This window comes from Orycteropus afer, unplaced genomic scaffold (assembly GCF_000298275.1).
Source record: "Orycteropus afer afer isolate SDZICR_OR568_19922 unplaced genomic scaffold, OryAfe1.0 scaffold00662, whole genome shotgun sequence".
Lineage (NCBI taxonomy): Eukaryota > Metazoa > Chordata > Mammalia > Tubulidentata > Orycteropodidae > Orycteropus > Orycteropus afer.
The window spans coordinates 1171976-1184031 of NW_006922249.1; the positions used below are offsets into that span (position 1 = coordinate 1171976).

Below are 12056 nucleotides of genomic sequence, written 5' to 3' on the forward strand. Positions count from 1 at the left end.
CTTTTGGTCTTGTGCATATAGGTGAGCTTGATCAAAGCAAAGGGTTGAAGGGCAGGTAAACAGCAAATTCCTTTGTCCTCATGGCTACTTTAGAAGCAACAGAGCAGGAAAAAAAAATTCTTCAATGCACAGAAGACTTGAGAAAGTCAATATCTTGGGTAAGGTAGAAGTTAGTAAATCCCTGTTTCACAAATGGAGTCCCTGAACAGTACAAACAGTTAATGCATTCAGCTGCTAACCAAAAGGTTGAAAGTTCCATTCAACCCAGAGATGCCTTGGATCTACTTTTGAAAAATCAGCCATTGAAAACTCTATTCAGCATAGTGCTACTTTGACACACATGGTCATTGTGAGTGGGAGTCAACTTGATGGCAATTGATGAGCTGGTCACTAGGAGAGATTTGAAGAGCACAAAGTGTCACTCAGGCCAAAATTTATTGAGCATCACCTATGTTCCAGGCTCGGTGAGATGCTAGGACTACTGAGAGGAATAAATGGGGCTGTTGCCCTCAGATGTACAAATAACTATTTGCCACACAAGTATCATAAACAGAGACTCTGACATCTGTCTGTACTGCCCCCAGCATCAACACCATCACCATTACTGTCAGAGTGACCATAGGAAGTTGGCTTTTCTGCAAGCCAAACAGAGTTGAGTAACAATTTCCTATGATTCAACTTAACGCTATCTCTAGGGCACTTAGTATGTAGTAGTATTGAGTGTTTTATGTGTATCCTCTTATGTATTCCTCACAATACACCTGAAAAAGGTACTGCTCTTATTCCTGGTTTTCACAAAGAGACTGAGACTTAGGGAAGTGAAGAAAGAGAAAGGCCTGGTGAGGAGCTGAGCCGGATTTGAGTTCAGGCTGTCTGAAAGCAGAACCTGAGCTCTTCATCCAGAACTCGACTATGCAGAGAGCTGGGTGTCTGCGCTGGGCTGGGATCCTTAACTGTCTTAGGACTTAGGTAGAGCCATGGTGAGTGACAGTGCACGCGCAGGTGGAGGCTGAGCTTTGGGAAGGGGGGCAGGCTCGTCCCTCCCCGCCAAGGGCTTACGAGTGGCATCCAGGTGGACCACCCAGAATGTGTGGGCAAGGCAAGGGCATTCTTCATGGCTGTTACGCACATCCATCTCTCCCTGCAGCATGGTTTAAATCACCTTGACAAGAATGCCTCAACTTTAGAATCTAGGGTGAAGATGATTTGTTTTTCTTGCTAATCCATTCTCTTTCTTTTGGCTAGTGGTGAGAAAGGTTTCAACAGTCGCTGCTGAAAAGCTTGTCAGGAGCTCCTGGAAGACATTGTGTAAATTCTCTAAAGAAAAGGAGCAAGTTAAATGAGAAATAATTACTCAGTGAGCAGGATTCTAGATTATCTGCCACACATTTCCAGTGCTTTCCTGTAGATGGTGTTTCAGTTTAGTGCTGCTATAACAGAAATACAAGTGAGTGGCTTTAACCAACAAATTTATTTTCTCACAGTTTAAAACCAAAACCAAACCCACTCCATTGAGTTGATTCTGACTCACAGCGACCCTGTAGGACAAAGTAGAACTGCCCCATAAGGTTTCCAAGGCTGTAAATCTTTACAGAGTAGACTGCCTCATCATTCTCCCATGGAGCAGCTGGTGCGTTTGAACCACCGACCTTTGGGTTAGCAGCTTAATGCTTTAACAATTACACCAACAAACCTCCTATAAATCTGAATTCAGGGTGCTGGCTCTATGGATAAGTCCTTGTTTCTTCTGAGCTTCTGCTCCTAGGTGATCTTTCATGCAGCTTGGCATCTCTTTTTCCTGATCTTTGCTTCTCACTTCCTTGTTTAATCTCTTTTATATCTCAAAGGAAATTGAGTTAAGACATATCCTACACCAATGCTGTCTCCGTAACATAACAAAGAAAACCCATTCCCAAATGGAATTATAACCACAGGTATGTTATTGTTGTTATTTGCTGTAGAGTCGGCCCCGACTCATAGCGACCCCTCCTTGGGTTTCCGAGGCAGTATCACTACGGAAGTAGGATTGCCCAACCTTCCTTCCGAGGAGTGGCTGGTGGGTTTGAACCACCAGCCTTCTGGTTAGCAGTCAAGTGCCTTAGCCACTATGCTACCAGAGCTCCCACCACAGGTATAGGGGGGGTTAGGATTTACAACACTTTTTTTTTTTTTTTTGAAGGGGGGGGCAATTCAATCCACAACAGAGGGATAGCTGTGAAAATGCATGAGTGCTTTGAAATAGCTAGTATAATGTCAGAAATGTAAGCCTCAGGAACAGGCAAACTGAATAGTACCTGGGGTTTCATCACTTGCTCTTCCGCCTTGACATTTAGTAGGAGAGAAGGGGAAGGCAGTGGGCAGGAGTCTTGACCGGGACTTGGCCCAGGACAGTTAGTTCTTGGCAGCTGAGTTTAATGACTCCAGGGAACCAGATAGGAGCCCACCTGGTCATACAGACTGATAGAAGCTGGTCTTGTCACATCTTTTGTCTTATAAAAAAGGGTTCATTTGAAATAACATGTATCCATTTGGTGATACTGGAAATGCATTTTGTTTTTCTTCAGGGTTCTCATGAAAACAGTGGCTGCACAAAATTTAGGCAAGTCATGCTTCTGAGGCCAAGCAAACAAAATTGTTAAAGAACAACGGCTTCCAGCTTTCACTTAGCAAGAAATTTTCCTTTTGTCGTTTTAACAATGGATTCAGTTACTAGAAGCTCAGTAAGACTCCATGTGTTATCTGTTAACACTGCCCTTCACCTTTTGGGCCCCTGCCCCTAGCCTGGCCACTTAGACTCTTTCTTGGGCCAGACTGAGGTTTGTTTCTCATGTGTGACTCAGCCTGGGGATTAGGTCCAGGCAGAGGAGATAATTGTTAGAGTGTGTTCTCCTCCTAACTTTGCCCCAACATCACCTTTTATGAAATCCCCCCTTCTCCCTGTCCTGTCACGTTCCCCAAAGTTTTATCTCTGGAATTCTTCTCTTTTGCGTCATCTGAGGAATGCAGCACCAGTGTCTTTGCTGAGGAACAGAGCTACAAGTCTACCTGCCTCCCAGTCATGGCCACAGGCATCTTGAGTGTAGCATTTCCAAAATCAGGTTCACTGTTCTGCTCTCACTAAAGAAGACCTGGCTCATCATGGAGTCTCCATTCTTCAATCTTTCCAGCTTCAAGGCCCAATCCCCTGTGCAATCAGTTGCTGAACCTTACAGGTTCCCCAACCAAAACTCTCACACCCACCTCTTCCTTTCCATTTTCACGGCCGCCACTCTCTTGCTGGTCTTTATCACTTCTTGCCTGGACTACTGCCATAGCTTCCCTCCTAACTGGTCTCCTACTTCTTGGAAATCCTCTACAGCAGGTTAACTGGTCCTACTAATTCACAATTCTGCCTACACCAACCTGCTAAAAATCTTTCTAGAGCTTCCCTCTTCTCTATCAAATGAAGCATCCAGTCCTCATCCCTGAGGATACTCTCAAGATGGGGCCTTCTTGGGGAACGCATGCCCTTCTTTTTGCATGGCCTTTGTTTCAGCCATGAGTATAATCTTTCTTTTCCAACCTCTGTACCATTCCTGATAACTCATTCCCTGCAATGACTAAGCTCCCATTCCCATTTTCACCTGTTGCTTCACCAGCTTTCTTTCCCCTTACCTCTTCTTGTCACACTGAGGCATTTTGGGTGGGCACATAAAGATACATGTATTTGTATTTGTGAGTTAACTGCAAGCTACTTGAGTCCCCAACATAGATCCTGAACCTAGCACATGCCCAGTGTGTCTGGTCAACTGAATGTGGGCAAATGCTGCACTACAGGCTTCCTGGCACTGAGTCCCAGTCACTCTGGTCCATAATAGCCACGCTCTCCCTACTTTTCTTTTTAATCAGATACAGGCAATAAATTTGGCATCAAAGAATTACCCTCCTGCCCCCAACCCGCACTGACTTTATATTTTGTGGGAGGCAAAGCAAATTTTCAAGATTCAGGTCAACGTCAATTTAGACTTATTTCTACCAGTTGGAAAAGTAAATTTTGAAAAAGATATGACTTGATTTTTTTTTTTTTAACTTGGAAAAAATGTGAAAGCTAAGGAAATAGGAGACTCTTTAAAAAAATAAAAATCACGCACACACAAGCAGCCTGGCTTTCTGTTCAGTGCTGTCAAGCTAATCTAATCTTCTGTGACAGAGCAGCAGACCTGGTAGATCAAGGGGGAGAACAATAGTTGGAATTTATCTTTGCCTGGCTTCAAAACTTTTGATTCCCAGGTCCCACTCAATTATGATTATCATTAAACTGGATGAAAGGTTAGAGAGAGAAGGAGTTGGTACTAACTGGGGGACAGAAGAGGTACTCTGTAGGGGGTCAGCCTTGAGCCCAGTGGCCCTGAACATTGGCATGAATGGGCTAGGGTGATAGAAAAGAGAACAGAATTCAAAGACAACATTAACATCGAGGAGGGGTGGGGGTGGTGTGGATGAACAATAAGCAGGGAAGTGACCTTGGCAATTATGTAAGTGATTTAACACAAGTATGCAGGCTACAAGAGTTCACATTTATGAGGGGAAAACAGTATCAATCAGTAATGTGGCATTATACTAAGAACATGACTGGGATGAAGAAATGCAACATGCAGATCCTACAGCCTTAAACTTGCATTAACTGTATCCTCTTCCAAACTTCTTGGCTAAAGATGGGAAAGAGAATTTGGACAATATTCAAGGGAGAACCAAGAAGTAATTAAACTGGCTGTGACATGAGAATGAAAGACTTCTACCCAAAATGTTAAATGAATCAGGTTTATTAAACTTGAAGATGGACAACCTCTTAAGGGAAATAACAAACTAAAACAGGAATAGGTTTAAATAGCAACACATGAAAATAAAAGTAAACATAAAGACGACTTTCCTTAGTCTTAAGGTTGATAAACGGGACATCAAGTAAGAGCAGATCTGGGACAGCTTGAGTTTGCTCCAGGTTAACTGGAAGGCAAACCTGGATAGCCTCTGAAAGAATCTGTTCCCACTCCACACAGTTAATGGACTACTTCAAAGTACTTATTTCAATATTTAACTGAAATTAAGAAGTGGCTAATGCCTCAATTGCTATTATGGTCTCAGGTTTGGTTATTACTTATAAAGAGAAATTCTAATATATGATGAAGCTATTCCTTGAGACCAGCATTGAGGGACACTAGCAGCAAGCTTGTCCCTGGGTGATGCCAACAGTTAATGGACTCGTGACTGTGAACCAAAGAATGGAAGGTTAAGTCTATGCAGAGGCACCTCAAAAGAAAGACCTGGTGATCTAACTCTGAAAAATGCAGCCACTGAAAATCTTAGGGAAACCCTATTCTGACACACCTGGGGTCACCGTGAGTTGGAAGTGACTTGACTTGATGGCACCTGGTTTCAGCAATGAGCCAGAACCCTGCCTATGTGGATACAGTACAGAGATTTGATCTGGTGTGTAGCCAGACAGGTAATAGGATTCTTCGTTTTTCTACTTTCAGCAGAAGCAAGACCATGACAGCGTCTGAGTAGATGGGAACACTGGAAACTTGAGTAAATGTCATCCTAAATTGCTAATGTCTGTTCCCAAATGCTGTCCCATTCAAACATTTTTCTTTAAGGCAGGAGACAGCACAGAAAAGACAAAAACAAAACTCATGATAATTTTCCTTTACAACAATGATGATAACTAATAATCACACAGTCAGTTGTATGTAAGTTAATTCTTTAGATTTAATCAGTCCTTTATAAAACTTCCCAATTAATTAGTAAAAGTCGGCTTATTTAATAGCCTTAAACATTGGTCACTATTTAAACAAGACATTCTAAAAAAAAAAAAAAAAAAGAAAAGCAATCACATAATAGTTTATAGTAATTTACAAGTGGATGGTATACATTTAGATACAGAGGTAGAAGTTCACTTTTACAATGTTTCACTAATACACATATACCAAATTCAAGGCACAAAATAGTTTGCTTTACAAAAAAATACTGTAAAAATTTCATTTGCGGTTCTACAATGTGAATAAAACTTTCAAAAGAATCTTTACACCCTTCCATACATACTCCATAGAATACGATTTCTTTCTCCTCTCCAATCATTGTTGGCACAAAAATGGGGACTTGTCTAGGTAGAAGGTCCCATCTTCAGAAATTGTTTCTTTGTGGAGCTGCTATGTGTGCTAGCAAAGAGTCCACCCAAAGGAATGAAACATAGCAACTTCCTGAGGAAAGGGCACTTTCTGTATGCAGCAAAATTCATAGGTAGAAAATGTATGGTCTTTTTGGATAACTAGGTCTCTGGAGAAACAGATACTTAATGAAATATTTCAGAGAAAATTCAGCTAATGGCTTTAGTTATTATGACTTTATGAAAGAGACCTGATTACCTTTACCATAAAACTCAAATATCATTTACCTCAAATTGATGAAGATTTAGAAATTCCTTTTTAACAGAGCTCAACATAAAAATACCATTATTTAAAGCCACATAGATTTTACAAAACAGACTTAGGAAATGAGATAATATAGCACTATTAGTCCTTGAAGTTGCAAGGATGTCAATTGGCTAGAGTTTAATGATAAGAATTAATAAACTCTATGGGGATTAAGAAAAACGACACACATGAAACACACTGTAGTTATTATCTCTAGACTTTCTGTTCATTAAAAAAAATAATGGTAGTCTGAAGATATCACACAGTGCATGTCAAAAGGTTTGACTGGTTTTAGGGTTCTCTCTAAAAGGACCCCGTTGGCAATATAACGTAACTTCATTTTTGTTGATCACATTTTTTCCAGTACTTTATTCAGTTAATTCACACTTAATTTTTTTAAAAAGTTGATTTGAAAAAAAAGTCAACATGGGTATAGACTCTAGAGAATATCAGTAATGCTGATGTGTACTGGATTGAAACAGTTTGATCATCTTCTGATACAAATGATATTCTGTACAAAAGATTCTTAGATTCCATTTTTCGCTTCATTATTGTTTGTGGCTTGCTTTCTTTGAGCAATAAAAGGGTACATACACTTGTCCGCTCCTAGGAACCGATACATGCACACAACTGCTTCAAAAGGGAGGATGCTGAAAAGGGAAAATCACAATTGTTAGCGAACAAGAAGCCTCATGACGTTAGTGAGGTAGGTTGGATAGACATGGCCCCCTGGGGAACCCTTCAAACTTACCTCTTCATGAAGGTTACAATGTACATGAGCCGTGGGGTGCAGATCATGGGCTGGTCCGTAAGGATGGCCTGCATGGCCTGCTTCACACAGTAATCAGGTTTCAGAGGTGGCAGGAAAGGCTCGATTTCTTTCCTGAAAGTTACATATTCAAAAACTGAAATTAAGAATGAACCCAAAACAAGGAAGTAGAAATATATATCAAAAACAATAGTGTGGCTATCTGAGTGATGGGATCATGCACATGTTGTATATTCTTCTTTGTGCCTTCTGAAGCTCCCAAATTTTCCTACTATTAACATAATTTATTTGCATAATCTGGAAAACAAGTTTTTTTTAAAAAAAAAGCACAATTGGTCTGCTTTTCCTTAAAATGAGAAACTCATATTCTTACAAAACCTCAAAATGCATTTCTGATTCTTTCTTTTTTCCTCTCAATAGAAAAAGTAGAGGGTGTTAGGCGTAACAAACACTAAATCGAGACAAGATGCCAAGCTTCTCGTATTAAATGTCATTAAAATAATTGCACGTCTACATTGGCTTAATTTATCTGCGTTAAATAAAAGTCAGTTCCATGCATTCTAGAGTACCTGAATAGGGAATGCTCCACGGGTCTCTGAAATGAGTGCATATAGACATCAATTCATTAAATTACATGATCAAAGAACCTAACAATACAGTTTATTCCTTTCCCTTTCTGTTATCCTGCCATAGTCATGGACACCTGCACCTGCTGTCTTGCTAGATAGGAAATAGAGCTCCTCCAGATCCTCAGGAACTGGCTTGTAGGCACTTAAGGGGAAAACATCAAACCAAACCTCCTCCTCCTCGCACCCAACCCATTCCCCATTCTCTTTCTCTCTCTCTCTCTCTCTCTCACACACACACACACACACACACACAAGGGCAAAGGGGACAAACTCTAGTCTCTTCCCGAGTCTGGACTCAGAGTCAGTTTGAGATTGGGATTACTCAACCTCAGTGCTTCCATTTTAAGGATGGAGGCAGTAAGTCACCCTCTACCTACTTCACTGCTTGTTCAGGTTCAGTGTGTGTTAAGAATGGCCCCTAGGCCTATAGGGACTGGTTTAGTTATCTTCCTTTGCCTTTCAAATTCATCCAAGCAAAGATCTCAAAGTAAGCAGGTCTCACAAGTATCCTCTTAATGATTCTTGGTTTTGTTTATTTGGCTCAGCTCAAGTCAGATGTAACTTGACATTTAAATTCCCATATGCCTCCTTTCAAAGTGTGTGGGTATTTTATTTCATTTTTAGTAAATCCAAACAGCTCTTCTCATTCTGTCAGAATGAATCTAACTACATACACTCTCTACAAAAAGGAAGTTTCCAAATCTGGAGTGTAACATTCAGAGGTCTTTTAGAAGGAGTCTCCATACTCCTCTGTGATAGTGGGATTGTTTCATTTCCAAATCAGTCACATTAATGCAATTTCTCCTGGAGCTCGTTTTTACCAACACTAATACCACAGAAAGGGGACCGGGTGGCACAGTGGTTAAGTGCTCAGCTGTTAACCCGAAGGTCGAGTGGTTCAAACCCACCAGCTACTCTGTGGAAGAAAGATGTGACAGTCTGCTCAAGTAAAGATTTATAGCCTTGGAAACCCTGTTCTGTAGGGTTGCTGTGACTCAAAGTCGACTCAATGGCAATTTTTTTTTTGGGGGGGGGTGTTTAATATTGCAGAAACAAAGTAACTTCCAAAGAAGTAACTTTTAAGAAAAATCCTATTACTACTTTTTCTTCCTGGGAGGTGTGGAGAAGCCATTTCTTATTTGGTGTGTCTAAATTAACTTCTGCAAGTGTGGCACAACACAACTAACGTAGTTGATAGCACTAAACTCCATACCTGAAAAACGCTGACATGGCAAATATTTTGATATTTGTATTTTTACAACAATACAGAAGATTAAAATAAACTATAGTAGCATGATACTAGCACCCTACTTGTCAATCTTACACACCTCAGTTTTATAAACTGTGACCAATGAAAATGAAATTAATTGTTAAATGTTAAAATGCAAGACTGACTACATTTGAAGATCCAATTCCTGTATTCCCCCAATAAGGAAAGATGATTTTAAAAACAGCTTTTAATCAGAAGTAAGATAGGTTCTTACTGACCTGATACGGCAGCCTCTGAACATGCCAGTGTCTACAAGGTAAGGGCAAACCAGTGTTGTTTTAATGCCATCCTTTTCAGCAGCTTTTAGCTCATGGCTCAGAGATTCATGAAAACCCACAACTCCAAATTTACTGGCACAGTAATCCTGAGTTAGAGGAGGGAGAGAACAGAAATGCTAAGTATGTGCACAAACCCCTAACCACAGTGAAGCTCCGCTGGTCCTATTGCTTTCATTAGATGTTTGATACAAAGAGTTACAGGTGACTAAGCAAAGAAAAGGAAACCATTTTCAAGACTGATAGCTGATGTGGTTCAGTGCAGAAATAATATTTTCAAAGCAACAGCAGAAACAGATGAACACTTTTTGCCACATCAACTAAGGATCATATTACTTTAGGGAAGTTACCACAAAGGATTCTATGAAAGCCAACAAGCTGAAGTTAAAAATGGAGAGAGGCTCACTTTGAAGTGTCTGGAAAATTTACAAACGATCTCTTGTTCAGTGAAGTAGACTGAAAAACCAGTTTGTTTAAATTAATGCTAGAAGAACAAAGGCAAGTCTAGTTTAGGTTATAAGTCATTATGATTTGACTTTACTTTCACAGGGAAGTAAAAATGAAAACAACTAGATCCCATAAACTTAAACTAGAACTTAATCTTAGGACACAAGGTAGAGAAGTTCTTCTACACTACTCAACTTAAAATTCAAGAAGGGAAACATAAATTCCCTGAATATAGAAACTGGCTATTGCATCAAATGATGTTGTCAATTTTATGCAAACAGCACAGAATTATACACACCCACACATGCTATAATTTGAATATGGTGAAGAACAGAGTTTGATTAAATCCAGTTCTTTGAAATAGGTTCATTTCTACAAACTTTAGAGTCTACGATGCCTGGTGATGACCATCTCATCTGATGAACTAATGCAAGAGAGCTCACTTTTAGCAAGACTAACCAAAACAGAACGTCAACCTTTGGCCTCATTTATCTACTACCCATAGCACTGTCACTGCCCTCCACAGTTCCATTCTTGACCCTGTGCTTCCAGCATCATCCAGTGAACTGCTAATGAAAATGGGCCCATCCTTGTCATTGCTGCTGCTCCTTTGTCAAACCACTGTAAGTGATTTTATGGCAGGAAAGGCAGAATTTCATTTTGACAGTTGTCTGTGGACACAATCATCCACCTATGTTATTGTGCAACATTCTACAAACAGTACACAGGTACAGTGTTTTCACGGGCTGTCATGAACCATACTATTCTTAGGATTTTGGTGTGTTCTTCACAAGGTAACTGACTGAATTAAGGAAATGCTTTATATTTGACAAACCTCAACTCCAGCAGTACTGAACAATCCCAAGGAGCTTGCAACTGTCACAATATGACCATGATTAATCTCCAGCATTGTAGGAAGAAAAGCCTTAGTGGTCTGAAAAAAAAAAAAAAAAAGAAGCGTTAGGCTTTAGAACTGACATCATAAAAGTTTCATGTAATATCCAATTCAAGATTATAAGACAAACATTTACCCACATAATGTTACATTTCTAAATTCATTTACATTTATCAAACAAAGAGAAGATCCTTCAAGTGTCTAGTTACTTTGGCACACATCAATGGCATGGCAGACCTATTGTAAGCCACAGCCAACAAGCTTGCAAGACAAGAGCTTTTAGGGACAATGTCCAGAGATGAGAAGAAAGCCATTAGCAAAGGGCTCTTCAGCACCTTTTAAGTGATAGTCATCTAAAGTATTTTAGGATGGAAATACAGAAACTTTTGAGATGAGACTGTGTCATGATGCTAACTCTGCACTGAACAAAACTTGTAGTGTTCTGAATGCTCACACCCCACTGTGGGGTTTATTACTGAGAGTGACGCTTTCATGGAGGCAGAAGACTGGCCATTCAGTACCACAAATGTACGTGGCCAAGCAGTGGCCCCAGAGGTGGCGCCGATTCCTTATTCACTAAACTCTCCTTCTCCTCTAGCTTTCTGGCTTTCAAAATGCAAGGTTGTATTTAAAAAAAAAAAAAAAAATTACTTCAAATTGCTTAAGATGATCTATTAACTACTCTACAAAACTCCCAACAGTTTTATAACCTGCTTCTTAAAAGAAAGCAGCAAACAGCAATCTGTCTACGTTGAGTTATATCCTACTGCCAACACAGCTTCCCATGATTTATGAAGTTTTTTTTTTTTTTTAAAAAAGGTAGTACACAGCCAACTTAAAGAGCTGCATTCTCTTCTTAAAAGATTTCTTGACAAAGATATCACTGAGCTTTTGTTTTAAGCATGACTAATTTGTTATAACTTTTACATGTACAAGATGAAAAACAATGATTCCATTAACGCTGAAGTATTTTTTATGTTCTAACCCATGATGTACACAGTTGCCATATTAATCTTTGTCCAGTATTCCAAAGTATTCTCCAGTCTACTTCTGAACAATCGTATAGCACCCTCCCCATCTTATACCCTGCTTGTCTGAGTCTCCATACGGCTCCTCGTATGTCATGCTTATTATCACCTGTCAGTTTTTCCCCATCAACTCTTCTCTGCCATGACAATCTACCCCCAATTCCCTCCTACATTATTCAAAGTGTAAAATTAATCACATATTTATATAGCATTTTATGTTCTTCAAAGTGCTTCATACTAATTATATCACTAGAGTCTCCCAATAATTTTTTATTGAAAAGTGGTCAGAATATT

The 12056-nt window shown here is 39.8% G+C and overlaps 1 protein-coding gene across 1 annotated transcript in view; it reads right to left on the reverse strand.

The window, feature by feature from the left end:
- Window positions 1–6975: 6975 nt before the first annotated feature.
- The window catches only part of RDH10 (retinol dehydrogenase 10), a 30915-nt gene continuing 25834 nt past the window's right edge, over window positions 6976–12056 (reverse strand). Inside the window, exons 3-6 of the mRNA XM_007956765.2 lie at window positions 10675–10773; window positions 9336–9481; window positions 7201–7332; window positions 6976–7099 (exon numbers count right to left, since the gene is read on the reverse strand). Of these exons, the coding sequence (XP_007954956.1) occupies window positions 6976–7099; window positions 7201–7332; window positions 9336–9481; window positions 10675–10773 (501 nt within the window). The remainder of the gene's footprint in view (window positions 7100–7200; window positions 7333–9335; window positions 9482–10674; window positions 10774–12056) is intronic.